The following is a 25,142-nucleotide window of genomic DNA, read 5'->3' as shown; positions in this document are numbered from 1 at the left end:
TGTGGTTTGAAACAGAAGGGGAAAGAAAAATAGTTCACTGGAGTGCAGTAGTAGCAACTCTATTTTAACTGCAATTGACTCAAACTGAAATAAAAATTATATGTCAAGAAATTAATATAACTGGAGATTTAAAAATATTCCGGTGCTTTAACACAGTTATTAAAATTTCATGCACCTCTTACTGTAAAATACGACAGGCTGTGATCAGGATTATTCTGCAGTTACAGACTCTAAATACTAACAAAAGTACATTTCTTATGCACAGCTACTGTAGTCCAGTAAGTGAAATATCAGTGGACGCTTACATATGGTTCAATGTATAACAGGAACTTACTTACTATGCAAGATAACCATATGGTGTTTATACTGCCTGTCATTACATTTAATGATTAGTCTTTTTATGTAATGTTGTAGTTGTGGGCTTGAGAAAAGCCCCGTCTGCCAGACACATCTCATCCTGATTATCCTCAGTGATTGCAGGAGTTGTAAAAATGAATTTAAAATAATGCAAGTGCTCATATTACAGCAGTTAAATAGAGATATTGTTTTGCTGCTGCAATGGCAACATCAACCGGATGCACTGAATTATTCATAGCTTTAGTTTGCATCATGTGTGAGCATCTGTTTCCAATTCCATTCAAAGAGCTTTATTGTTCATCACAGAACAGACATTAAAGGGCATTCCCCATAAAACAGTGCATATGTTATACTGTTAATTACACACATGTCCTTTGAATTAAAACAATCTGACGCTTTTTTGTTCAGTTTAAAGGTTACTGAAATAAATGTGGTTGCATCACAGTTTATTAGGTGATGTCATTCAATTGGACTCTTTATGACAATATTTGTTATTAAGTTAGACAGAACAAATAAAGGTGAAGCTGCCAGTATTCAGTGGCTTCACATTTAACCATTTGTGCACAAAGAAAAGAAAAGAAATTGACCATGTTGCCCTAAGAATTCTGTTAGGACAGTCAAAATTTCCTTTCAATTGTTGACTGGCCAACTGATTTCACAATTTTTGATAAAAGGATATAATCAGCAAACATGATCTAACTACCTCAAGATTATTGAGGACTTCCAGGTGAATGGGGATTTGTAAGAATTAAAACTAAATCTAATCTAAAGTCTTCATGATACAGAGGTATAAACTTAATAGAGGACAAACCAACACTCATTTGTCCCTTTAACAATTTCTCCTCTCTCCTTCACAGACCGAGTGCTTCAACTACATCCGTTTTCTGCAGAGCTACAACCGCACGCATCTCTACACCTGTGGCACCTACGCCTTCCAGCCCAAATGCACCTATGTGGTAAGCATGTGTGTGTGTCTGTGTGTGTCCCTAGATATTGAGTCAGTGCTGACAGGTGTCAACTTGAGATATCTGCCTTCTGACCCGAGGCTAAGACCTCAGTACCTTGATAAAAATAAATGCAACGGAAGAAAGTATCTCACGCTGGGTTAGCTGAATGTGTAAAGGCTAGTGTGTGCGTACATGTGCACGTGTCTATATGTGACATTGATGCATTAGGACAACATGGTGAGGGTTGAAGCTATAGTCCTAGTAATAGACAGAGCTTGCAGCTGTGTCATGTGGGTCATAATATATACTGATCATCAACCACCTGTGTTTCCCATTTTGTGCCTGTCTGTGTGTGTGTGTGTGTGTGTGTGTGTGTGTGTGTGTGTGTGTGTGGTGTGTGTGTGCAGAACGCAGACTATTTCACCCTCAACACTGGCGCCCTGGAAGATGGGAAGGGCAAATGCCCATATGACCCTGCTAAGGGGCACACTGGCCTGATCGTGGGTAAGTAAAAGTGTGGTTGTGTTACTCACATACTGTACTTGGCCTTATGTGAATGCATGCATATTTGCATTTACTCCATACACTGTACAGACAACACTGATTTTTTATAATACAAGAAAGTACAGGTTGTAAAATACTGTGAGGGTTTCTGAACAGGTTTAATCAGGGTGTGATTTGCTGGGGGGAGAGATTTCCCCCCCACTGGTGTATAAATCCCTGCCTCTGCAGAGTTATTTTTATCCCTGGTAGGGACAAAAATGTATCACCCTCATAGTGATTTATGCTGGTTCACCCATAGACCATATAAGGTATCTAAAATAAATATAGGCTATTTAAAAAAAAATCTGTCATTAGTACAAACAACAATAAAATCAGAAATGGACTTTGACTGTCAGCGCTCGCACTCGTGTGACAATAGAGATGTTGCCATGTCTAGGCTACGTGATGACGCAGTAAGCAGATCAGGGTTTGCCTCCTTCCCTGCTCAGAGATTTGCAGAGATGTGGGTAAAAGAGGGGCAACACGCTGCAGATGACCCTTCCACAAAAAGCATAAAATGAAGACAGAAGTCTGTCATCAAAGCAGACTGTTAGTGTGATAAGCAGCCACGTAGTCTATTTATTTTATGATAGCAGCATGTTGTGATGATTTTCTGTACAATACTGAAGTTTGCTGTGTGCTGCATATAAAGCTGAATTAAACAGTGACTTTCAAGAATGACATTAAGTGTATTGGCACATCTGGCTGAGTGGTACAATCCATAGTACTGAAAGGAGTGTGGGGATTTAATTCTGGCATGTTAACCTGTTAAGCAACACTGAGGCACCTAAGCCTTGGTGGCATTATTTTCAGGATCACTTAAACTCATTTTGACTGTTTGGTTGTAAAATTTAAAGATTTCCCTTTTAAGTGAGACCAGGGTTATGACTGTGATCAAAAGGGTTGAAGAACAGTAACCTTTTTATTATGGGTACATTATTTTCGGGCTTGTGCACAAAAAGGGGGTGCCCTCTAAGAGGTTATATTAGCATTTAACCTTTTGTGTTGTTGTATATGATCACATCTCCTGGTCCGGATGATGGAAGGACAAGGCATGAACTTGACATCACATCCCTGCGGGAGAAAATATTGCACTACTTGATTAAAGTTTTTTCAATATTCCTGCAACTGCAGTGGTCAAGTTCAAGTTTCTTAATTGTTTTATTAAAGTTCATTATTATTACTGTAACAGCTGCAAGAAATAGCCCAATAGGCTCCATAGTCTATAGGGGCCCACTATGGTTCTGATTTATTTTGATGAATAAGAACATTTCAAAAACATCCCCCCTCCGATTATTTCACAAATCGTACCCTGGGTTTTAATGATCATCAAAGGAACATTTCACCCCAAAAAGAAGAATTAATCAGTAGCTGGAAATCCATTGGCATTCATAACAACCCGAAATACACTGTCAGCTCTTGTTGTTCCATCTCAGCAATCTGTTTATTGGAGTGAACAGCAGCACATTTTACAGCTCTAACAGAAACATAAAATGTCCATCAAATTTCCACAAACTGCTCCTGCAGCATTTCCCATCTGTTTTGTAACCATACGATTGCACTGAGAGTCCAGAGGTCCAATTTAACTTTGCATTCTGCATTCACTTCAGTATGGACAGCTTCACTGAACCTACAGGCGCCCATTCTCCATTCTTTTTTGTGTTCCCCCGCTGAACCATTGACCTTCGCTCATTGTAAGTCTCTGCAATTGTGGCTGAAAAACAGAGTTAAACCAAAGCTTGCATTTTGTTGGTACAGATAAGGAGCTCTACTCAGCAACGCTCAACAACTTCCTGGGTACAGAGCCGGTCATTCTGAGGAACCTGGGCCAACAGCACTACAGCATGAAGAGCGAATACTTGCCTGCCTGGCTCAATGGTAAGTGAAAAAGAGGACGTTAGAAAGTCAAAAAGAAAGAAGTGAAAAAGCTGCCAAGTAAAAGAAAGAGAGGGAGGGGAGAAAATGGGGAGGAATGGGTAGATAAAATAATTTAAGAATGTTTATTTACAAATTTGGTCAATATTTATGTTTGCATTTGATCAGTTATGGGTATAAGTGTGAAACCTCTCAGTTCATTTTCGATTTCTAAGGGGCATTATGAAGGGGCGCAGACCAAAATGCCTCTGGATGCAATTGGATAGACGTACAACCAATCAGAGCAATGAAACATTTGACATAGTGCTGAGTGACACATGCAAGTTGGACAGTGCTTCGTCTGTTTTCAAGAAGCAAAAAATGGCGGCGTGGTCACAAATTTTCTCATATTACTGCTAGACGGTACACTAAAATATGTTTCTGAAAACAGTTGAGACAGGAAATAGGCAATGCAGTAACATATTTAACATAACATATTAGATCAGCACTGCTTAGTTTGACAGTTGACTTTGAGTTTCGTGAGCCTGGTGCGTTGCACTGGATGGACTTCTGCAGACTGTTAATGTTAATGAATGTAGAAGACATGGAAATAAGCAGCAGCATTGTTCTCGTATTACAGGATAACTTATCAGCCCTAGTACATAGTATCAAATATTAAAATGTAATTTAAATGTTATTGTGTTCTTACATATCCTTGTTTGAATGCATACTACAGAAAAACATACTCAAACAAGGAACACAGAGGTTATCTTTTTCCTTTATATTGTTTGTATTTTCAAACATGTTTCATTTATGCAAGAAAATTGAGGCTTTCAGAATCAGGACTAACTGATGTGTTTGGTAAATGTGATACTATCTTGGGTAACAAGTTTTGGCCAAGACTGCTGTTTAAACTTCCAAACTAAATAAAGAGAATCCCATGCACGCCATGTTTAGTCACAGTGTGCTCGGGAGGAGGGTAGCTAAAAAAAATTGCATCCTTAAATTATATTCAGAAGAAAATTTAAATCAATGGAAAAATATACATTCGTCCATACTTGTACAGAATTCTACTAAAATATTCTGCATCAGTCCAGCAGTAAGGTTTTTCCCAAGAAAGACATTGCAACACTGACAAATTAAATATGTCTTCAAATAAAAGAAGTCACATTATAGGTTGATAACGCTGTTGGCTTTGGAGTGTCATTCAAGGAAATAAAAGCCAGAAACTTGCAAAGGAACAAGAGAAATGAGTGCAGGAAATGAAGCGCAGGACTCAGCTACAGCGAAGGATCGTTATCTTTTTTTTTCGAGGGAGGAGGTGGGGAAAGGTTTGAGCCACTTGGAGAGAAATGAAGGGGAGAGAAGAGGATGAAGTCACAGCAGGAAAAATGGGTGATGAAAGAACAGACATTAGGATTGGCGATGAGCAGATAGAGGGTGAGGTGAGGGGAATGGAGATAGGAGGGGGAGGAAGGAGGAACATACAGATGAGGCTGTTTGGACCGATGTGTCAGTGTATTATTCGCGCTGATACAAAGCTTTTAGTAAAAACTAGACTCGCAATGAGGCGTGCCTCATCTTAATTGAGTTTTAGAATCCCATGAAGGTGTAAAATGCTGCTTTAGAGGCTTTTATACTCAAAAGAACATACCGTCTGGGGAAACATTGTATCCTTGTAATAAAAAAAATACTTTTGGATTAAATGGTCAAATTTAAAGCCCTCAGCAGCTTGAGTCCGAAAATGTCTGGATCTGGCTTTTTAAGAAAAAAAAACAACAAAAAAAACCACATCATTCACAAGCTAATGAGGACTGGATATAGAGAGAATCTGAGAAAGAGGAAGTGAGAAAGACAAAATGGACCACTAATAGGGAGCACTGGAGAGACAGAGAGCGAGAAATGACTGGAGAGATGAGGCGAAGGAGAGAGTGATGATAGAAAATAGACACAGAGGTGAGAAGGGGCTGCAGGGAATGAGATGGAGGTGCCAAGCCTGTACGTGTGTGTGTATGTGTGTGTGTACACGCGCGTGTTTGTGAGAGAGAGATTCAGTCCAAATGCACCTACAGGCTGAGACTGTCGATTTGTTCAGTTGTGATGTATGTCTTTATTATCACGTGTAAATACACTTTGTGATACTACTCCTCTGTGTGTTTGTGTGTGTGTGTGTGTGTGTACAGAGCCAGACTTTGTGGGCTCAGCCCTGGTGAGGGAGAGCATCGGCAGCAAGGAGGGTGACGACGACAAGATCTACTTCTTCTTCAGTGAGCGAGCATTGGAGCTGGACTGTGACACTGAGCTCACAGTGGCCAGAGTGGCCCGTGTCTGCAAGGTAACACTTCCACCATTAATCACATCTGATCCTTAAGACTTATTCTCACTCTGTTTGGTATCTGTGGAAGTTTATCAATGACAAATGCTAGGAAGCAAGCACAAACTAATTCAAACAGTAATCAATCTGCAAGTGACTCTAAGAGTACAGATTGGTAAGCCCAAAACAAGTTTTGACAGCAAAATCATAATTTCATGCACGCTTGGCTTGAAATCAGCTGTTTTGGCAGCTGTTTATGAGCACATTTAATAATGCGAGAGAGCACTTGCTAACAATTTTGGGTTTTTAGGCTTCAAAAGGAGATTCCCATATAAGGAGGCATCTGGTAGAGTTGTTTTACAGTTACATTTGTGGATAAATTAAAAGCCAATGAATCACACCAGGAATAGCCTGATATTGTTTTTTTAACTCACTTCCTGTGGATTTTGCTCTGCTTTTACTTAAGATTTGTTTGCAAAGTACACAAACCGCCCAAACTGAGAGTACAGAGAAACTTAATCATGCAACTCTCACTTCTTGAGGGCTCAAAAACTAACTTGAATCTTGACTTGTTCATCGATTACAGCTCACATTTTGTGTGTGCTCACTGAATAATATTGACATCCCTGAACTGTATGTATCCATCTAATTATCAAGCAAATTTAAAGTGAAGTACATAGTTCTGTCTAACATCCCATATGGTGTGTAAGTCATTACATAATCAAGGTGGTGTGTAGCACATGATAAACACATGATACTTTCTCCACAAACCCTCTGTGTAAACATGAGCTGACAGAACAGATTTTCTTAAAAAGCTAAGACACTGTCTGTAACATGTTTAATTGCTGCTCTTTGCTGTAATTGGAGCAGAATTTCAGTTTACTAACAGTTTGTTTAATGCAAAAGTAATTACATTGACACAGAACTAATTAATGTATTTATTTGCTAAATTAATGACCTCATCAGGATAACTGATGAGCTTTGATATACCACAGTGATTATGGCGAGACATCAGAGGTGCTTCTTGTTGTGAGCAGAGTCACTCAGTGAGACATGAGGTGTCAGTTCGTTTTATTTTGTTTGATTTCAGTGACCTTTCACTTAATGCAGCAAGGGTGTAGTGTCATTTTACAGTTACATTTGCAACCATATAATCTCAGTAACCTTTAAACTGAGCAAAATAGAGACAGATTGTTAACAGTCTGAGGAGATTCGCGTAATTAAGTGTAAAATATATGCACTATTTTATGGGAAGTGCCCTTTAATGTCTGCTCTGTGATGAACAATAAAGCTCTGAATGAAATTAGAAACAGATGCTCACACATGATGAGTACTAGAGACATGAATAATTCAGCGCGTCCTGCCAATACTGCTGTTGCAGCAGCATCACAAAATGTCTTTATCTTACTGCTGTAATATGAGCATTTGCATTTTTAATTCCTTTTTTACAGTGCATGCAATCATCGAGGATAATAAGAATGAGACGGATCTGGCAGACAGGCCTCTTTTGAGTGCACAGAATGCTTTATAAAGGACCGACTTATCAATATATACGGGGATGTTTATTGTATAATTGAATATTATTATCATGATTATCCTGCTTTTCAATAGAAGCCTTAAACATCTCTGGGTCTAAATACTCCTTCAGAGCCTTTTCCAACATGACAACAGTCAGCCAACTCACATGGAACAGATTAACTGTATTATGGTGTGAATACAGACTCTGTACAGTGTATGCACAAAGATAATATTTGGCGCCTGTGAGATGAAGGTGGCGCTACTGAAATGCAACATAAGACAGCAGCAGAACAGTAGAGCAAAACAGTGAGCAGTGTGCTCTGTTGCACCTGTAGCCACACCCAAAAGGGATGTCACAGTGCAGTGACACCCTACAGTACACTTCTACATCCCTGCCTTATTGCCTTATAGTATGCCGCACAGAGCAGTGTGTCAGGGAGCTAAAGGTTGGCTATGATCAGCTCATATCAGCCGTGCGTTAATAAGATCTGATATATCTCCTCTCAGGGTGATCTGGGTGGTACCAGGACGCTGCAGAAGAAGTGGACCACCTTCCAAAAAGCCCGGCTGGAGTGTTCCCTCCCCGAGCGTCATGTCTCCTTCAACAACCTCAGAGCTGTCTTTACCCTTCCGGGGCAGGACTGGCGGGGGACCACTTTCTACGGCATCTTCCACGCTCAGTGGTGAGTCAGGTCGACCATTGTCAGAGACAAGTCTGAGGATATAGCTCAGTTTCAGTATCAACCTCAGATAATGTGATGATATTCTGCTGTACGGCACAGTTAATTATTACATGTGCCATCTGCTGTCAGGGCGAGACACTACATCACTTTGCCAATATGTCACATACTGGGCTTTTATTAAAATCACGGGTCAGACAGTCGGTCTGATATGATGGCTCTAATTATCTACTTTGTGTGATTAGGTATTTACTGAGTAATTGGGCCTTTAATATAATAGGCCTTTAACCGACACTAATGTGAGTTATTTTGAGTGGATACAACTCAAGTATGCTTGAATAGCTTTTATTGGTTGTAATGTCACATGTACATGTTGTTATAGAGGACTGAGAACCCACTTGTTACAGAATCAGACTGATTAAGTCAGGTCCTCTGCAACTAAACATAAACAAGAAGAGGACAAATTTTCACCGGAAGACTTTCCTTCAAAAATATCAATAGACTAGTGACTCACTGGTCAAATCAGACTATTCATATCATTCATTATTTGTTATGATTTTCAGTAGAAGTTTGATGAACCAATTTAGAACTTCATTTCCTCCTGGGGGCAGAAATTCATCACACCGCAGGTTATTTTCGGAACATTTGTTAGAATGATCAGGAAAAACAAACTCTGTTGTTGCTGTTCACTGTTCTTTGCTTGATAAAATCAAGGCAAGATAAAACAAACTTTATGACATTTCTCATCTAAAGTAACTACATAGAAAGCTAATTTCGGGTGGGGTAGAGGGCGGGTTAGTGTGAGATAGAGGGATTGGATAATTAAACTACCACCTAGTAATTACATGGTGTTGACGATAGTAATTTAGTTTTGATAAGTGACTGTTGTATCATTATCGGAATAAAATTTGGCGTTTGTTGGACCACTATGTAACTGTAAAGTGTTAGTGAGTTATTTATCAACAAAGAAAGAGGAGACAGGGCAGGAGGTTTTCTTTTGGAGGAAAGTTGGTGACTTTCTCTGTCTCCGGGCAATGCCCTTTGATGTGAGTCTTTTGTGTTCTTCAATAAGATATCATATCGCAAAGTGAACCAGCTTTGAACTTCAATCTTTGTTTCTTCATCCAGAGTTCCCACTGCTGCTGAAAAAAAAGCTTAATCCTTTTTCTCTGTGTGACTCGCTGGGGATTCCTTAAAGCCCCCAGGCTTTGATAGAGATAACATTAAGATAATTGGACATTATGTAAATGATGACTCGGGGTTCAAGCCATAATCTGACTGAATAGGCTAGCTTTTTAACTTGCTAAGACATCAGCAGTGTCCTTTGGTTTGACGTTCACCTTATAAAAGTCGTGGCTCTGCTGCACATTAACAGACTGGAAAAGCACTACCCTCACAGGACAAATCACATTATAGGAATTAATGGACACAATCTCTTCTTTCCTGTTTACAGCTTTCAAAAACTGACATTTTACAGCACCAGTGTATAAATATGAAACTGTGTACCATGATTAATGCTCCTAACAACTAAGAAATACCGTAAACTGGGACTGCTTCTCATTCAGCTGAAGTGCCAATCCAGAATTTATGTGTCCAACATGTTTCAGGGTAGTTTGGGTTTAGTTTCACAGAAACATTATGTCTTTGTATCAATGTTTCAGTGAATCAGTGTGACAGACAAATGAAAAAATATGTTTTTAATCCTGGAAATCAAATATATTTGTGAGATGAAGAGTGCAAGTATGATTTAATGTGTCTGGGTCATACGTCGATAGCCAATTTTAGTCCCACTTGGGGTCTGAAATTGAGTTGGGGAAAAAATCCTCACACCTCAAACTTCACCATTAAATGAAATACATTTTCTGATACACAGAACAATCTGATTGATTTCAGTGGCCTATGCAGGAAATGTATTACATGTACATCAGTTTGAACATTAGTTTGCTTTGCTACAGAAAGAGTGGAGATGCATCAAGACAAACATTTCAACTGACTCAATAATGGATAGTTTATGCTGTCAGATTGATATTTACTCTATTTATGGCCCTGTGATTACTTTTCTTAAAAATATGACTTTTTAGGATCATGCAAAAATTGCAGTTTAGTGTATGTTCCTTCTTTTTAAATGCTACAGATATTTATATATCGATATATTTTCACATAGTCCGTCCTGTTTATTATATCTCACATCCTTGCATGTTTGCCTGGCTTTACTTGTGCTGTATCCAGTAGCTACTTGCTAACTGAAATGTCACATACTCTACAAGAGGATGACTGCTAATCCGTCTCTCAGTTTTCACCGCCACACATCTCTAATTCCCCGCCTTGCCGCTATGTTTCAGGGGGGACGTGGACGTGTCGGCAGTATGCCAGTACCAGATCAGCGATGTGAAGGAGGTGTTTGAAAGATCATACAAGGAATACAGGGAGGCATCCCAGAGATGGGGACGCTACACCGGTGCTGTCCCTGTCCCACGGCCTGGATCGGTAAGTAACTGGTGACCCTGCACTGCTCCCAATCTATTCCTGCATAACAGAAGATAGAATGATTGGACAGAGGAGGGATGGGTGGATAATGAGGGTGGGAGGAAAGGAGGGAAATAGAAATGGGTGGCATGGGTTACTGACGGCAGAGAACAGCAAGAGCTGGCACCGCACGAAAGGCTAAGAACGTCATGACCCAGGACAAAAGGAAAGGAAGCAGAGGAAGGGGTGTGATGGCAGGCTGAGGTGAGATCGTGAGTGAAAGAATGACAGAGTAAAAGAGAGGAGGGGAACAGGGGGTGGGAGGAAGGGGAGTCACGTCAAAGCCAAGAAGTCATGTCATGCAGCTAAGAAGTTTCCTCTTCTTTCTCCTTCTTCGGCTTCTCACTCCTCCTTTCATCCTTTCCTCCATTCCTTTCTTTCCTTAACCTCCTTCTCCTCCCCCTTTCTCCTCCCTCCCTTTCTCTTCTCCCTCTTACCCTTACTCTTGTTCCAATTTTTTTCTCTCCCGTCTCTCGTTCGTCTGTCTGTGCTGCAGTGTATAACCAATTCAGACAGGGAGAACGGCTACAACAGCTCACTGCAGCTACCTGACGCCACGCTCAACTTTGCCAAGAAGCACCCACTGATGGAGGACAAAGCTCTTGCTCGCCCCCTGCTGCTTACCAAAGGCGTCAACTTCACCAGGCTGGCGGTGGATCGGGTTAATGCCCTGGACCAGCGGGCATACAACATGCTGTTCATCGGCACAGGTACATATGACATGAGGACAGTTTTCGGTGAAGAATATTGACACTAGGATCAGCCTGCAAAATTCAAGCAGTTAATTCAATGATCTTTTCAACTCCTCTTCAACTTCTTCATACTCATTCATACTTATACTTTAAACCAGTCACTACTGTGTGTACTTAATCATATCAATCAAATGCTTACATAAGAGTGGAATGAGAGGAATGCTCAAATCTCCCTCTTCAGCTCTTGAACTTAGTGACACTTGAACTATTTACAGTGCACACACTTCAGCTATCTCTGGTGCTTCAACTTCGACTGAAATTTCACTTTTATCTCTTACACATTTTAACTGACAGGTCAACTGCTTTCTGTGCTTACTAATAAACTGTCAAGGGCTGTTTACAGGGCTTAAACATGAAATTAAATTTCAGATGCTTTCAACAAATACACTTCAAAAGACATATAAAACCCTGACAGTGCTTACACCTCAACTGACACTTCAACTGCTTTAAGTACTTCAACTTAAACTGCAACTCCCATTCAAAATATCAAATGCAGACAATTCCACAATTTCTTTAAGAACACGCTTACATTTTCTTCAGAAAATTAAGACTTTTTTGGTCACATATTAAGTTATTTGGGATGAAGCAACTGTAGCAATAATAATATAATACAATACAATATAGTATAATGCAGACTTAGAGTGCACCACACTGTCAAACTTTAAAAATGTTCTCAGTATCTACAAAATTTGAGCCTCATAATCCAGGGTTACAGTTTACAGCTTTTTTGCATGGTTGTTGTATTGGATTGTATTATATTGTATGGTCCTGTTATTTTGTCCACCTCCTGTAATATGATGTTCTCATGATATGGCAGTGAAAATACAGAGAGAGAACGCATTCTTTCTTCATATTCCCCTATTCCCTCCACTGTTGGCGAGTGTGTTTTTGTGTGTCTGTGTTGGGAGGAGTCGCTCACAGTATTTGTTGAGGAGATGAGAGCTTTCAGTCTATGGCAGGAGACAGGGACAGGTACTGGCATTAGGCATGGTGGCACAAAACAACATGCCATCTGGCCAGACTTCAGCTGGGTTTCAATTAAGGACTTGATTTGCATGCCAAGATCTATCTTCATGCATCAAAGGAAATGTCAACGTATGCGCGACTTAATTAATATCTCCTGTCAGTAGCCATTGGGCCCGTATGCAGGTGTCCTGTTTTGGCACAGATCTAGAAAAATCAGCCGACCCTCCCTGAGCCTTAATCCTGAACACAGATCTGACAGTAGATTCCAGGGATTGTGAATTTCAATGTAGCCCATCTCATGAATGGAGAGAGACTCAACTGCTTACCATTCAGATCACTGTGGTGACAGAGTGAGTGTAGCAACTGACAGTGTGACAACAGCGGACTCAGGGCTTCTCTGCTGGCAAGCAGGGGAGGCCAACCCGGACACACACGTGGACACACCGACACACACATGGACACACATCCAGGGATAACACACTCACAAATTGATATACACACACACACACACGCACTGATATACACACTCACACTCCCGGAGCCAAGTGCAGTCATCCCCGCTTGTCGTGCTTCACAGCACAAACTCAACAGGGCCCTTGGCAGACGTGCGCTCATAGTGCCAATTGGGCTGTGGGCTTGATTAGCTGTTAGCTGCAGCATAGCGACAGCTGATGTGAAAAGAGAGAGAGAGGGAGCGTTTGTCGAGACTGTTTTTCAGAAAAACCAAGCTACAGGATTGAGGGATTAGTCGACACTGGTCCCTGACGCCCTGAGAAGCAAGTGTGATGATATGCCTGCTGCTTGCAGTGCCTGTATGTGTGTGTGTGTGTGTACATGTGTGTGTATGCATGTATTTCCTTCTATCAAGCCTCCCGTTGGCTACTGGGTTAGCTTTTCATATTATCTGTGACAGTCTCTTAATCAAGAGGACCACACAAGAAAGTGCATGTCAGCACGTAACGCTAGCCTATTCCACAGACACACACACACATGCACACGCATGCATGCACACACACACACACACACACACACACACACACATCAAGGTCACCTCACCAGCTGTGCCTGAAACGCCTTTCATCACAGGGGATCTAAACTTGTTCACAATGCCCTACATGAAAGGAGCACAGGATCTCCTCTTCCTCCTCCAGCAGCATCAGCTCCCCACACACTGCTTGAAAAAGTCTTCAAATGTCCCCAATGATATTACCTTATACCCAAGGCCAGGAACAGCATCTCAACTCTTTTAAATTCACTTTTAAATAGTTTGTAGGTGAGCTGGGCAGCTGAGTAATGCAGCTGTGTGTTCTGGCAGGGCAGGTTGTTTTCTTTTTCATTTTTGGCCTTTCTCAGTTACAGAGTTGCATGAAATGTCAGTGCAGCTGGGGTGGAAATCTCAGGAAATGTCGGTTGATTGAAGTTGCAGAAAACTTGATGACACATCAAGCATATCGTGCAATTATGCATCTGAAAGCAGATGAGATTACTTTTTCAGTGGAGAGTACTTTCCTCATCTTTAGAGATCTTTTCCTCAGCAGGCATTTTTCAAGCCATAGCAGAAAAAGAACAGGTGTAATTAATAACATTAATTAAAGCTGCATTCCAGTTAGATGCTCCAGTTCCAGTGCATTGATATTTGCTTGCAGGCTCTCTGGCATGACTTATTGGAGCACCCCAAATGTCATTAATTTTATTGGTCTCACCTGTACTTTTCCTGCTGTGACAAGTAAAAATGTAGCATTAAACCTTAAACAAGCCATTGCCTTAGGTAAACCAGATAATAGGCATTGCAAACCACAACATGAATCAATGGTATATTGGTAAATTCAAGAACACAGTATGTTTTTTTGGCAATCAATATAGTACATGAGCAGCAGCTAAAGACAGTATTTTGTAGTGAGTGATGTATCAAGTGATGATTTTCAGCCTGTGCTTTAATATTTTAATGAATTGCTATGGCATCAAAGGAGTGTGTTTGTATATCTTGTCATGAATATTTAAATGAACTTCTATGCAGTCACAGGTGTGTGTTTGTGAATATATAAGTACATTATTAATATTGAAGTAAAATACTCTGCAGTCACAGGTGTGTTTTTACGTATCATTAATATTTAAATTGACTGGTATACAGTCACAGGTGTATGGATACATTTATTATATCACATCATTATTATTCAAATGAACCAGTGTGCAGTCACAGTTATCATATCAATGGTATTTAAATGAGTTGTTAGTGTGTCAAAGGTGTGTGTTTATCAGGTGTTTTGTATTGAGACTCAGAACGGCTGAAGCTGTTTGAAAGTATATGTTTTTATGCATGCCGTGAAAGATTGCCTCTCTCATTGAAGTGGATGAAGAAGAAAGTCTATGGCACTGACGTGAACTTGAATTGAAAGTTTAATGGACCAAAACAGAAGTGAAGTGAGCTCAATCTTTCCTCTTCCTCTCCTGTGTGTTGCAGCGGAGGGCTGGCTGCAGAGGGTGGTGATCCTGGGCTCTGAGGCCCATGTGATAGAGGAGATCCAGCTGTTTGAGACAGCCCAGCCAGTGGACAGCCTGACCATCTCCCACTCCAAGGTAAGGAACCAGAGAGAGGATGTCTCTCGTTTTTTTTTCCAGAAATGTATTTTTAAAGGGGAACTCTACCAATTTTACACATAAAGATCAATTTACTAATCATGGGGACTTTTCTGTGGCTCTGGAGGAGTTTTGTCTAAGATAATATGATGGAAAGCCTGTATCACAGACATGGGGCATGGAGTTTGAAAGATGTGTGTTAATTACACAAAGGTAAAAGCAGTCTAGCATTTTTGGAGCTTCACCTGAACTAGTAACAAAACATTAGGATATCTTGGCCTCTGCTGCATCAATTTTGACCATTCTTATGTAAATCTGTTTCTCACTAGTCCTTCACTTTTATCTAAGTGCTATGCTAAAGCTAAGGGGTATGCTCAAAAAGAAGTAGTTCATAGGACGTGCCATCTGGCCACATCGGAGGGCAAAAGTGTTTATACTGTAGCTGTTCTGTATGGCCACTCTCAAAGGTAGGGGAGGGGGGTGGCCATCGTTGAGAGGGGGGAGATAAGATAATCATTTAAGTTCGAGAGTAAAGGAGCACACATTCATAGTCTTTCCTGGAAGGCACTCATAGTGTTGCATTTAGTTGAACATTCAAAAAGTGAGTCTAAAGTATAAAAAAAGAGGTTGAGAGAGAAGGTCAAACCCTCCTTACTTTCTCACCTCACCTTTCTGCACACCTGGCCAATCACTGCGTGACGTGGGTGTGAATGTCAGATTTTTGGTTTCGGGAAGTCACAGAAGTTGTTGGATGCAGCCCCCCAATTCTGACACCTGAAATGTGTTTCAGATGTTATTAAATCATCCAACAAGCACTTCAGTTGAAGAGATTTTATAAAAAGATAGCCACTCTTCTTTCTTTATTTGATAGCTTGAGTCTGAGCTTCCAGCTGCTCCATCTCACTATAGTAAAGCATAAGCCTTATGCATATTATCTTTGTGGAATCCTAGATGTATTGTTTTCTTTTTGAGAGATGAGAAATTTTAATGGTCTCTCAGGGGGGAAAAGTTGTTCAAAGTTCTTTTGTTGTTTTGCGGATCTCCTGCCTGACCACCCTGTCAAGCATGTTTCTGTACTTCATCTGATCATGTCCCTCGAAAGTAGCCTTGGGTTCCATTAGCTTGCTTTGCTGTTGCATCACTTGTTCATTGGTATTCAGTGCTAACACTTGGACTTTGTCTTCTGCTGGTCTGTTATTACCCTTTTTGCCAGACACTTATACTCATAGATCCATTGACAACAGACAGGCAGTCAGCACGGTGCCATTGGCCCGGTGCCATTCAGCTGATGATTTTATCAACACTGCCCTTTTTCAGATCAAGTGCAGTGGGGAATTGAACCCCTGCCCCTGTTGTTTTCTCAGTGTCCCTGCCCTGTCAACTGAGCTTCTGTGTTGATGCTGGTCATGTCCCCGTGGCTCTACGATGGCATGTCCGCCGATCGATGCAGTTTTGACTGGGCGTTCCCAGCGCCAAAGCCCACTGCTTATCTCATTAATGCTGGCTTAGCCATGACCAGACATTTTATAACAGCTTTCGTGAAAAGAGCGCAACCCAGATTGGATTGGGAAAGGGTCGGGGGGTTGAATGTTATTGTAATTGAGAGTGATTATCCCATTATCTCTTCTAAACCCCGAACTGAGTCACTCTCTCTCTCTCTTTGTTTATCTTTCTTCTTGCTTTTCATCTCTCTCTGGTTTCTGTCTCTGGATGATGGCTGGATCTGTTCTTCGTCTTCTTCTTCTTTCTCTCTCCTTTTTGCTCTGTCTTTCTGTAGAAGTATTTGTACATCGGCTCTCGTTCAGAGGTTCTCCAGCTGCCCTTGGCCAACTGCAGCCGCTATCAGTCTCAGCCAGACTGTCTGCTAGCCCGGGACCCATACTGCGCTTGGGACAGTGAGGGTCGGGCCTGCGTCCGCATCGACCTCCACCGCGGGTGAGCAGAGTACATATGTGCACCCATAGATACACACCGATATGAATTTTGAGGCTTGGTATCAACATTTTAAGAAAAAACCCTGATTACAGATATTGAAAAGTCTCTGCAGAAGCCTCTAGAACACTTAGATATTATGTGCCCCTTAAACTCTATATTGACATCATATTAATGAAAGTCTTACAGCTGGATATAAGAAGCTCCTACAGCTGGGTAAAGCAGGTTTCATTGCAGGTTTTATAGACTTTCACCCCGCAGCTGTTGAGTAAAATCCCTCTGCTTAACATGCTGGGATTTCTTTTGTGAGCCGTGTGATACAAACCATATTGACAAGCTGTGGTCTGCATATTAGAGCTGGACAACATTTGCCAATGTCTATGTTAAGTACATTTATATACTATCTGTAGATAAAATCTAGATATTACCTGGTTTTCTATAAATTTGGGTTATTTTGAGGATAATTGTTGTTACAAATACACAAAAGATCGCACATACACATAGTGGACCCAGTGTTACTTGTAGAAATGTCCCTCAGTTCTAGCAATAACATTATTAAACTTCAGCTCTGCCTTCTGCTCTTTCCCCTCCAGGTCCACCTCCTCCCTGTCACAGGACCTTATGCTGGAAAGGTTCAGCCGGGGAAAAGCCAAGTTTGATAAGCCTGTCTCCATCCCCAGCCCTGGTGAGTGTGGGGCTACACCTCAGTAGTGGCCCCTTGTGGGAATTGACTGTCAGTGCAGGAATAAGTCAGTAGAAAGGAAAAAAGACTGGACTTGAGCTGACTGAGTGAATACATTTGGATTGAGCTGGATGAATTGAATTAAGTGGAAGAGAGCTGGCTAGTGCAGAATATGAATTGGAATGATTATGGATGACACTTAACCACCCCTCCTCTCCTGTCTATTTCACTCTTCCCCTCCTTCTCCCCTTGTGTCCTTTTGCAGAGCACTCTCGTCTTCGGAACGTAACGGTGGTGGTTGGGTCAGACATGGTGCTTCCTTGCCAGCTGGTCTCTAACCTGGCTCAGCCCTGCTGGTTCCTCAACGACCGTGAGCTCCAGCTCGGTGACCCGGAGGCAGGGGGGCCACGCTTTGACCGGACCCTCAAGGCCCTTGTCGTCCCCGAAGCGCGTCCGATGCAAGCAGGCCGCTATATCTGCTACTCAGAGGAGCAGGGTGTCAAGTTTCAGACGGAGCGCTACCAGGTGGCTGTAGTAGCCAGTGCTCCAGTCTTCATGGAGGCCCGGGCTCCAGACAGCAGCATGGGGCTCTTCTGGGTGCTGGTCATCACCCTTGGTGCAGCATGCCTAATGCTCTTGGTGGCAGCTCTTTACCTGCGCAGGAGGCTGAAACTGGCACTGGGAAAGGGAGCTGACATGAAGCCACTGGAGAGCACCCTGGTCTACCCCATCACCCTTCCAAAGGAGCCACCCACCTTTGTTCCCAGCAAGATGCCCAGCGACGAGGACCGTTTCTGGGAGACGGGCGCCAATTATTACTACTCAGACGGCTCACTGAAGATCGTTCCCGGTCACGCCCTGGGGCCCAGCAGCGTCAGCAGCACGGCGTCGCCCAGCGCCATTCCCGGCCAGCCCATCCACTCCCCCAGCCGTCTCAGCCTCACCAATATCCGAGGCTCCGGTAGCAATGGCTACATCCGCCTCAACCTGAGCACAGCAGGGGAGGAGAGGGCTAGCGGGGCTGGTGCTGGGGGCGGCGGGCTGGGAGGCCTGGGCATGGGTGGGAACGACTACTCCAGTCCCTTCAAGGAAGAGCTGAGACGCACTCTGCAGCAGAGAAGTGTGCTGCCTGATGCGAACCCTGAGGAGTCGTCCGTCTAGGCCTGTCCTCCTCCGTCTCCATTACCTGAGTTGGAAAAACAAAACAACCAACCTACCTCCCTCCTTTTGAGAATGCTCTCTCTCTCTCTTACAGTGACATGTTGTCAATTCCCCATGCTCTCTCTCGCTCTGCCAATGCCTGTTTGGCTCACTGTAGACATTTATAGCACACAGCATGTTAAATATACACACTTGTACACCGTGTTCGCCAACATGCACTCTTATAAGTATTGTGTTCTGGGCACCATGCAGTCATGGACTTTTTCTGCTTCCACTGTGCAATCGCCCTTGTGTAAATTCTGTATTTAAAGAGGAATTCTGAACGCAGAGGAGAACACCTCAAGCATGGTAATCAAACAAATGGCGTTACATGTCTTCTGAAGGGCACATTTCTTTTATGTTGAGTGGACCAAGTGAGGCTTTTAGCCTCTGAGACCAGTTGAGGAATGGCAAGTGCAACTGACTGGAAATATTGAACTGATTCTCTGCGCTTCTGTTCCTTTGAGATCTTTTCAGCTTTTACTGCACTTAAAACTGGAAGTGCGTCTTCCCTTTTTGTATTTGTGAGCCAAGAGTGTGAGAGTGGTATAAAAAGAATAATTAATCTCGAAGCAAGACGACAATCATGTCCTCGTAGCTGGAGCTCTGCGTGGGACAGAGAGGAGAGGAGAGAGAGCGAGAGACAAAGAGAGAGGAAATTAAATGGAAAATGAAGTGAATTGGAGTGAAAGACGCAAGGGGGGTTTTTGAATGAAGGACAATCTCTCAAGACTTTCTCTGCTCAATTTGTTTTTTCCCCCCAAGTTGTATTTACCCCCAGAGAAAGTCCTCGATCCCTTCCACTTTAATTTGTTGTGATGGTTGGTTTGAATTAAGACATTTCTTGTTGTTATTTTTCTATGTCTTACGGACTACAACAGTGTTTCAAGCGGTTATTAAGTGACTAATGGCTCCCCTCTGTGAATGACAGCGTGAGGGCAAGCGCTTACATTCCTCGCTCAGCCCTGCACGGTGACCTTCAAAAGCACCTTCAAGTTAAATATACTACAAGTGCACTCCATACTACATTTATTAGAGTAACAGTGTAGAACAGATAAGTGTTTTGGTTGAGCTCTTTTGGACGTTTGTTCATCTCCTCTGAAAAGAAAAGGCTATTTGCATTCAGCATATTAGCAGCAGGACAATAACTGCACACTTAATTCCAAATTGAAGTTGACGCGAAGACTTTAGGCATAGAGAATGTAGTGGAACCCTCACTGTTGCGACCGCTGTGGATGTCTCAATAAGTGCTTTATATCTTACGTGTTTGGTGAAGGTGGTAACTTGCACTGCCAAGAAGGAAACTACCCCTCCCACACACTCATTCACACACACTATCAGTCCTCTGAATGCCAACCATCCTGGACTACAGTGTGTTTGTGAAACCCCCTTAAATCCCATGAAACCCCTCCCTCTTACCGACGCCCAGAGACTGACCCGGGGCTACTGTGGACATATACTAAGGAAGAGCACTGTAAAACACACCATCACAAAAAGAACACACTTGCAGTGTTGATGGAAGAATGGACAGACAGACTGATTGCTGCCGTGCTGACAAGCTTCTGGCTTCAGGCGGGAAGCAGCCGTGAACCAGTGAAAGGTATTGTTCCACTTAATTAATTTCATGCAAACAGATTTAAGCAAAGTTCTTACCTTAAACAATTTCCAATTTAGCTTTTTGGTTGTAAGTGCTGCTCAGTGTAGTGTTAAGAATTATTTGGTTTATTTATCTGGCTCTCCCTTTGCTCGACTCAGTATTAGCACAAGCTTATTAGCTTTCTTACAGAGAGTTCGATAAAAGAAGATTGTTACCACTCTCATATCTTTCCGTTAAAAATGAAGCTATACCTGAAACAGTTAGCAAGAAACTCTCTGCAAGAAACTAAAATGAGACGATACAATTCCTCATTGGTTGATTGCATGCATGCCTGTGTTCCTTCAAGGTAACACCACATATGTTGAGTGATATGAGGAGACAAGCATAACAGTAGGAAGGTGATCTTGTAATGAATAAATGAAATGGTGGCGTTATTGCAGCATACATATATGCCCTATAGATTTGAAAAAATGAAGTACCATAAATGTAATATGGCTAATGTAGACTGGTTTATTTTTTAAACTGTTTCAAATCAATATGTATCCATTAAGATGAAATCATTGTCCTATCATCAATGTGCTCTTCTTATGTGAAGAGATAAAGTAGTCTTTGGTGCTCAGAGATGTTGTTATATCATATGTTCCACACCATTTGGCCAATCCCCTACTCATCAAATGTTGTCCTTGTGCACTCTAGGATATAAGTCTTGAGGGACAGGTGCATCAGAAAAACTACTTTCATGGCAAAAGATAAGAAAACACCCATCACACTGCCTGAAGCGCACAACTAGAGCATTTTATTAAAAAGAAAATGTTTCAATCATACAAGGATCAAAATAAGTTGACCCAAGAAAGATTTTGGGATGAAATGTTCTGCTTGCACAATACAGCCAGTGAACAAGACCTTTTCTGCCAATAACCCACTCGAAAGTGCCTGTTTTACAATTGCTCCAAGTTCTCATTTACTTTTTTTCTTAAGTCACCTACAATGGCATAGTAGGGTATGCTTAAGTGCTAGCATGAAGCACCAGACTTAATGATCTAAATATAAAGTACTCTCATGGTGATACAGTGATATCCTAAAAAATATAACCTACTTCCTGATCTCATTTCAAGAAAACTTTACGGTCAACCCTAGGAAAGTGAAGTCATATTAGGTCTAACTTTTTGGCATTTAGCTAACTTGTCTGTCTTTTTTCCTCTCTTTCTATGCTTTGTCCATCAGGGGTGGTTTTTGTTTTTGGGACGTGTCTGTCGGGACCAGAGGAGAACAGCAAGAAGGAAGGGGAGGACAAATATACTTTGTTATGCCCCATTGTGTACAGAGTGCTGAGAGAGATGTAAAATATGAAAATGATCCCAAGGTTGAAGAGGTACTCAGCCATCAGCGCTCCATCCTAGTGTTGCATGATCCTCTGCAAGTGGACTCTACATCTTTGATATGATCATCCTTGTAGAAGTGCATCATTTTGATTGATCATTTTTGGACTTTTACAGACACTAACATTGTGGAATACTAATGTTCTCTTTGAAAAAAAAACAAAATATGTCTGATTTTATGGTTCAAGGGTTGTACAGGAATTCACGGCTGCATTTCAACATGTTTACTTTTTCTGTGCCTCTTCACCTTTTAGATAAGCCAAAGTAGACTGCAGATGCTTTTGTTCTTGTTAAAATACTTAAATTAATTTTATTTGATTTCAGATTGATATTTAAGTCTCAGCAGTCCGTCCACTTTGCTACACTGAGCTGATGTCTGCAACTTTTCTGCATATTTTATCTGCAGCTACATTTTCCCTCAAGCAAAATGCAAAAAAAGACTTGAGGCTGATGGACTTACTGTTTGCTCCCTGTTTACATGTCAGTAGTGATCTGCTGGACCTGATCCATGATCCCTTCTCTTCATGAAGGCTGCTTAATGTACCAAAACGTTAACTATTATTTAATTTGTCAGCCCCTAAAAACCAAATAAGTAACTGTTGATTTAAAGCCAATCAGTGATAGAATGTGTCCACTTCATACAGTAGTATTAAATCCCCTGAAGCAGAAGCTAAAAACACATTAGCTTTTTTTTTTTTACTGGTACTTGCTTACATCTCAATACATTTCTGTTAACAATTAGGCTTTACTTTCTAATCAAACATGTTGCAAAAAAGTAAAAAGATGTTTAAAGGAATAGGTCTCAAGCTTGAAAAAAATGCATGTGTGATGTACTTAATGTGCATTTCTTCTTCAGTTCTTACTTGTTTGCTCATAACAGTTTCCCCCACACAAGGCTTTAAGTTCTGCTGTTTTCCTTGCATTATAATTTGTATTATTGTGTATCACCCCGATTTTATTTTGCCCCATTTTTGCTCGTCTGTTATTGATCTTTTATGTTTGTTTTTAAAGTATGTTAAGTAACTTATTTCACTTGTACAAACATGTTGATATTTATTATCATTGTACATATGTCCTTATTTTTTATATGTGTATATATACACAAATAAAAATAGAGATATACACGAGTTGTGTGAGTTTATTTTTTAAAGGGGAAGTCCACCAATTTCTAGTAGAAGTATTATTCAACATTTGACTACAGTTGTATAATATCTCCTGTGGCTCTGGAGGAGCTTTTCCGATTCTGAGAAAATAAACCTGGTGATGTCATCAGGGTTGATGATGTAACTGGGGTCATCTTTGCTTGGACTTGGAGACAGTTACAAGTTAATAATAAAACGCTATAGGGGTGTGAAAAGACATAGGTAGGTAGGGAGGGTCTTAACAAAAATATGCCACTGGTTGCATTATAGGAAATATAGGACTTAAGTTTTTGGGAGCTTGGCCCAGGATATCTTGGCCTCTGCTGCATCAATTTTAATCATTCCTTTTTGAATCTGCCTCTTGTGAGTCCCCAAACTTAATGGAGGTGGAATTCTAAATAACTGGAGTACAGTTTTAATGCATAAAGAATTTAAAAGGTGAACACTGGACTTTGTTTCCATATTTTAACTGATTTAAAGCAGAGATTTGCAACCAAGGATAGTTGTATCTCAGGAAATAATTAAGCTGTTATGTTTAGGACAAAAAATATATATATATCAACATGTGTTTAGGAGGAAAATAAATAATATTGTAATGTAATAGTATTACAAATAGGTGAGAAGATCATGTTTAATAGATTTATTGTCACAATACACAATAAACTACCAGCTATGTTAGGTTGACTTCACAAGGACACATCTCAATCCAACCTGAGTCAACTTTAACATTAGAAACTATGTTTTTAGATTGAGAGTATATGAGAACTAGCTGCGAGCGGAGAAGTCAAAATAGATTATAAAAGCGGTGGATAAATTGTTGAAACATTCTCCTTCAACTGATACAAACTTGACCAAACCTACTGAAAAAAAATAGAATAAAGAAAGTCTAAGCCTTGTTGACAATTACACACAATTCTGAAATGACATCAAATACATAATTAATTCAAGTAACTTCAAGTAACAAGCGTCATCCACTGATGATTGTTACCCCTTAAATGACGACACAGTTTTAATTTAAATTACAGTTATACTATAGAATCACTTGGAATATTTTTCCTGTAACAAAATAAGGGTCTTAGAGAACTATAAACCCTAAAGAAAGTTTTAAATACCTGTGCAGAAACATTATAACTCACAACCCCAAATTTTAGCAATAGGAGTAGATGATTGTCTAATAAATAGGTGGATTCTATCAAAACTTTTAAGTCTTTTTGTTTCCAAAACTTCATGTATCGTTGTGTTGCTTATTCTCCATTTTGTCACAGTAATACTTACAATTTTTTTAATTATTTGATCATTTTGGAAAGGAGCTCAGACACATGCAGGGTTATTTCACCTGTGAATGTCTAGAGTTTCATTTCCCCAGTCTGTGCTGCACACAACAACAACGGTCAAGCTTCCAACAATGTGCACAGCCTTGCCTGGTGTCAACAGAAGAAGCCACGTATGTCATGTGGTAGACAGTCCCAGCTGTGGAGAGAGGCTCACAGTCGCATCTGATCTCAGTGTACTCAGCTGTGCTGCAGACTCTGAAACCCCCAAAAAGCAGGAACTTTGTGTGTTTGTGACTGTGTGTGTGTGGGGGGGGGGGGGGGGGGGGGGTGCGGGGGGGCAGCAGACCACAGTTTGTCCACCTGTTTGGGTTGTCTCACTTATGAGCAACTGAACATCACAAGTTATCCAACTTTTATTTATCACAACTATTACCTCCATTAAAAATCTTTAGGAACAGCAGATGAATGGACATGAAGCATGCTTTTGTGACACAATGCCCGTGGTGAGTATTTAAATGAATAAGTACAATACAGGATGCCACGATCTCCAATGAGACAAATTGTCTTTGAGAAATGCTAATAGATACCTGTCTGGCAAACAGATTGGGAGTGTTAACTTTGAGCATCAGGTCAGCTATGAACCAACTGACTGTGAGGGACGCAGTTGAGCCCCAGCTGTTTGGTTTCAAGACAGCCAACAGCAGATGAGGCCGGACAGTCGAGGTTCCAGTCCAGCTGGATCATTTTTTTTTTTTTTTAAGTTTTACCCCAAAACATGAGAATGATTGATTTTGCATGCTTTTTCTATGCACCTTGGCTATGGATCAGTGTTTGCTCAGTATCAATCTAAACTAATGGGGAACTGATTTGATCACAAGTGCACATCAGTAAATCTGTTGTCC

General features: G+C 41.1%; 1 protein-coding gene across 1 annotated transcript in view; it reads left to right on the top strand.

Moving 5' to 3' along the window:
• The window catches only part of sema4c (sema domain, immunoglobulin domain (Ig), transmembrane domain (TM) and short cytoplasmic domain, (semaphorin) 4C), a 94,740-nt gene extending 71,789 nt beyond the window's left edge, over positions 1-22,951 (top strand). Inside the window, exons 6-17 of the mRNA XM_067602997.1 lie at positions 1,215-1,313; positions 1,712-1,808; positions 3,606-3,725; positions 5,885-6,036; positions 8,041-8,216; positions 10,556-10,700; positions 11,236-11,449; positions 14,919-15,034; positions 16,812-16,969; positions 17,560-17,651; positions 17,914-20,448; positions 21,670-22,951. Coding sequence (XP_067459098.1) covers positions 1,215-1,313; positions 1,712-1,808; positions 3,606-3,725; positions 5,885-6,036; positions 8,041-8,216; positions 10,556-10,700; positions 11,236-11,449; positions 14,919-15,034; positions 16,812-16,969; positions 17,560-17,651; positions 17,914-18,809 — 2,265 coding nt within the window. The 3' untranslated portion in view covers positions 18,810-20,448; positions 21,670-22,951. The remainder of the gene's footprint in view (positions 1-1,214; positions 1,314-1,711; positions 1,809-3,605; positions 3,726-5,884; positions 6,037-8,040; positions 8,217-10,555; positions 10,701-11,235; positions 11,450-14,918; positions 15,035-16,811; positions 16,970-17,559; positions 17,652-17,913; positions 20,449-21,669) is intronic.
• Positions 22,952-25,142: the final 2,191 nt, after the last annotated feature.

Source organism: Thunnus thynnus, chromosome 2, assembly GCF_963924715.1.
Source record: "Thunnus thynnus chromosome 2, fThuThy2.1, whole genome shotgun sequence".
NCBI classification, from domain to species: Eukaryota; Metazoa; Chordata; class Actinopteri; order Scombriformes; family Scombridae; genus Thunnus; species Thunnus thynnus.
This window is presented reverse-complemented; position numbering and strand designations above follow the sequence as displayed.